The 3074-nt window shown below is 37.7% G+C and overlaps 1 protein-coding gene across 1 annotated transcript; it reads right to left on the reverse strand.

The window, feature by feature from the left end:
• Positions 1-410: 410 nt before the first annotated feature.
• On the reverse strand, positions 411-2817 carry LOC140145426 (uncharacterized). The gene is made up of 2 exons (XM_072167145.1): positions 2109-2817; positions 411-1158 (listed from the first exon to the last, which is right to left on the reverse strand). Exons 1-2 carry the CDS (start codon positions 2687-2689, stop codon positions 411-413), a joined length of 1329 nt encoding a protein of 442 aa, XP_072023246.1. The 5' UTR covers positions 2690-2817.
• Positions 2818-3074: the final 257 nt, after the last annotated feature.

Genomic DNA, 3074 nt, shown 5'->3' on the forward strand with positions numbered 1-3074 from the left:
CACGAAAATGACCGAAGAACTCCAAAATCCATTCAGCACGACTCGAATTCTCTGAAATATAAACTCAAGCAAAATACACAGTATAAGTATAACACATACATACTATCTAATTTAGCATATTTCTTAATTCCATAATCATAAGAATACCGTATACCATATACAATATAACATGATTTATACAGTATAACATCATAACATAACACACGCTGCCTTTCTTAAATTCTTCAAATTTTGAAAAATTAACACAGCCAAAATTCCATAAACACGCAATTTTCAATCTGCTTTATTCTTCACATAATTTGGAAAATGAATACATCCAAAATTCCATAAACACACAGTTTTCAAAAATTCATAAATTACAATCTGCTCTATGCACAACATTAGTATTACAAAATTCAATTGCAACACATTCATCTGCTTTTGCCAGATATCTTCACAGGAATACTTTTCAAAAATTCCAAAGCAGCTGGGTTTAAATTATCAGCAGGCTCCCAAGTATTTCTGGAACTTGGGAAATCACGCCACTTGATAAGATAATGAAGCTTGTTGTCCCTGTACCTACCGCGTAAAATCTTCTCTACTTCATACTCACTACTTGTGGTAACAGGAGTCAAAGGTAGACCCGGTATAAAAGATGTGCGCTTATCCAATTCCTGGGATGCCATAAGTGGGGCAAACGAGTCATCTGGACAATCAGCATCTACAACACCTTCTAGAGGATCTCTTTGCACAAAATCTTTGGGCATGACATGATTTTCTGGTCCGGCATATCGATCATAGGCAAACTTCATTCGATTAACATGCACTGGGGCTGACATCAACTTATTGTTTGTCAGATTTCGAACACGGAAATTCACGGGCCCCGTTTGCTCTACGAGTAAGTATGGTCCTGACCAAAATTTCATGAGCTTCTTGGACAAGCCTGGTTGAGTGGTTGGAATATATAACCAAATTGTATCACCCACCTGAAACTGTACATCACTTGCATGTTCATCATAACGGTCTTCCATGCTAGCTTGATTAAGTTCAAGATGTTGCTTAGATATTGCACGGAACACTTCTAATTGAGATACCAAATGATGGATATGTTCTCTCACTGTCTTCTCTGGGTATTCACTCTTAGCCATCAATGTCACATCCAGGGGTAGTCTTGCTTCCCTGCCATATAATAAAAAGAAAGGGCTAAATCCTACAGAATTGTCTGCTGGTGTAGACCTATATGCAAATTGAATGGCTGGAATATACTCATCCCAGTTTGTCTGATACTCATTAGCATAGTGTGACAAGGTATCTAAGATAACAGAGTTAAAACGTTCCTGGATAGCATTACACTGTGGATGATAACTACTTGTATTCAACTTTGATGTACGCATAATTCTACACACTTCAAGCACCAGTTTACTGAGGAAATTTGTACCTCGATCACTAAGCAAATATTGCGGACAACCATGTTGACATATGATATGATCAAAGAATGCTCTAGCTACTGTGGCTGCATCAATAGTCTTAATTGGAACTAAGATAGGCCATCTGGTACAGTGATCTGTAAAACACAATACATACCGATTACCATTGGTTGTAATAGGTAGAGGACCCAAGATATCCACACTTACACGTTCAAATGCACTGGGGACCTTCATGGTCATCATGGGAGCTCTAACTTTGTGTCTATGTGTTTTTCTCTGAGCACAAGATATACACGATCTTACCCAATTGTCAACATCTCTATACATACGTTTCCAGAAATATCTTTGGCGGATTTTGTGATATGTTCTCTGAAAACCAAAATGAGCTGCTAAAACATTATCATGACAGTTGTTAAGTATGATATCAATCATGGTTACAGGTACAAAAATTGTACAGTATTTCTTTCTGGCATGTGACGTTTGGCGGGTGTGTGCCATATATGATACAAAATACCTTCATGGACATAGTATTAATCTGACTGCAATAAAATATCACGTGCTTGTCTTTGATTATCAGGCAATATGTCTTCATCCAAAAATCTTATCATGGGACCAGCAAAAGGATCAGCTAATTGAGCATCTTTGAAATGGTCCACATTAACATCAGTTGGTAAGGAAGGAACTTTTTGAATATCTACATACTTTTTGTCTCCATCCAGTCGTCTATTCCTCTGAAATCTCAGATTTCGAACAGTATTCACTTCTGGATCTGGCTTTGTCTCTGACGCAGGAGAGTCATTGATGACGTCATCAGTCATTGTCTCCAAGCCACATTCTGTCCAGTTTGAATCTGTTGCTGAGGAAGTAGGGGAGTCAACATGATATGAGTTACATGAATTACAAGATTCTGACACTTGATTTGGTATTCTACTTAGTGCATCTGCATTACCATTCTTACATCCTCTTTTATGGACTACTTCATAAGTATATGATTGTAACTTCAGTACCCATCTTGCGAGGCGACCTGTTGTACGCTTTTGACCAAATAACCATTTCAATGCACAGTGATCAGTCTGAATTATGAACTTTACAGTATGTTGAAGGTATGGGGAATATTTCTTAATCCCTTTAACCACAGCCAAAGCTTCAAGTTCAGTAGTTGTATACGTCTTTTCGGAATCATGCAAAGCTCTGCCTCCATAACAAATTACCTTCTCTTCACCATCTTGTACCTGTGCTAAAATGAAACCAAGACCTTTTATACTGGCGTCAGTTTGCAACATAAATTGAGTACCATCAAAACGAGGGTAGGCAAGAATTGGAGGTTCTACTAGCTTTTGTTTCAGGATTTCAAACGCTTCTGCACACTCTTTTGACCAAATAAATTGAACATCTTTCCGAGTGAGATATGTTAAAGTGCGGCTAATTTACTGTAATCTCTAATGTACTTCCTGTAATAGCCTACAAAACCTAGAAATGATCTTACTTCCGATACCTTCGTTGGAACTGGATACTCTTGGACTACTTTGGTTTTCTCTGGATCAGTAGCTATCCCATTTTTATTTACAATGTGTCCTAAATAACGTACCTGTTCTTGAGCAAAAGTACACTTTTTAGGCTTGAGCTTCAATTTGGCTTCTCTCAACCTCTGAAATACTTGTCTCAAAT

The sequence above is a fragment of the Amphiura filiformis genome, unplaced genomic scaffold (assembly GCF_039555335.1).
Source record: "Amphiura filiformis unplaced genomic scaffold, Afil_fr2py scaffold_262, whole genome shotgun sequence".
Lineage (NCBI taxonomy): Eukaryota > Metazoa > Echinodermata > Ophiuroidea > Amphilepidida > Amphiuridae > Amphiura > Amphiura filiformis.

Bases quoted from the DNA above. Each gene is read 5' to 3' on its own strand.
- LOC140145426 (XM_072167145.1), bottom strand. From the start codon at position 2,689: ATGTTGCAAACTGACGCCAGTATAAAAGGTCTTGGTTTCATTTTAGCA. The intron at 1,159-2,108 runs GTATGTAGATAT...ATTATATGGCAG, and splicing joins CGACTGGATGGAGACAAAAA to GGAAGCAAGACTACCCCTGG.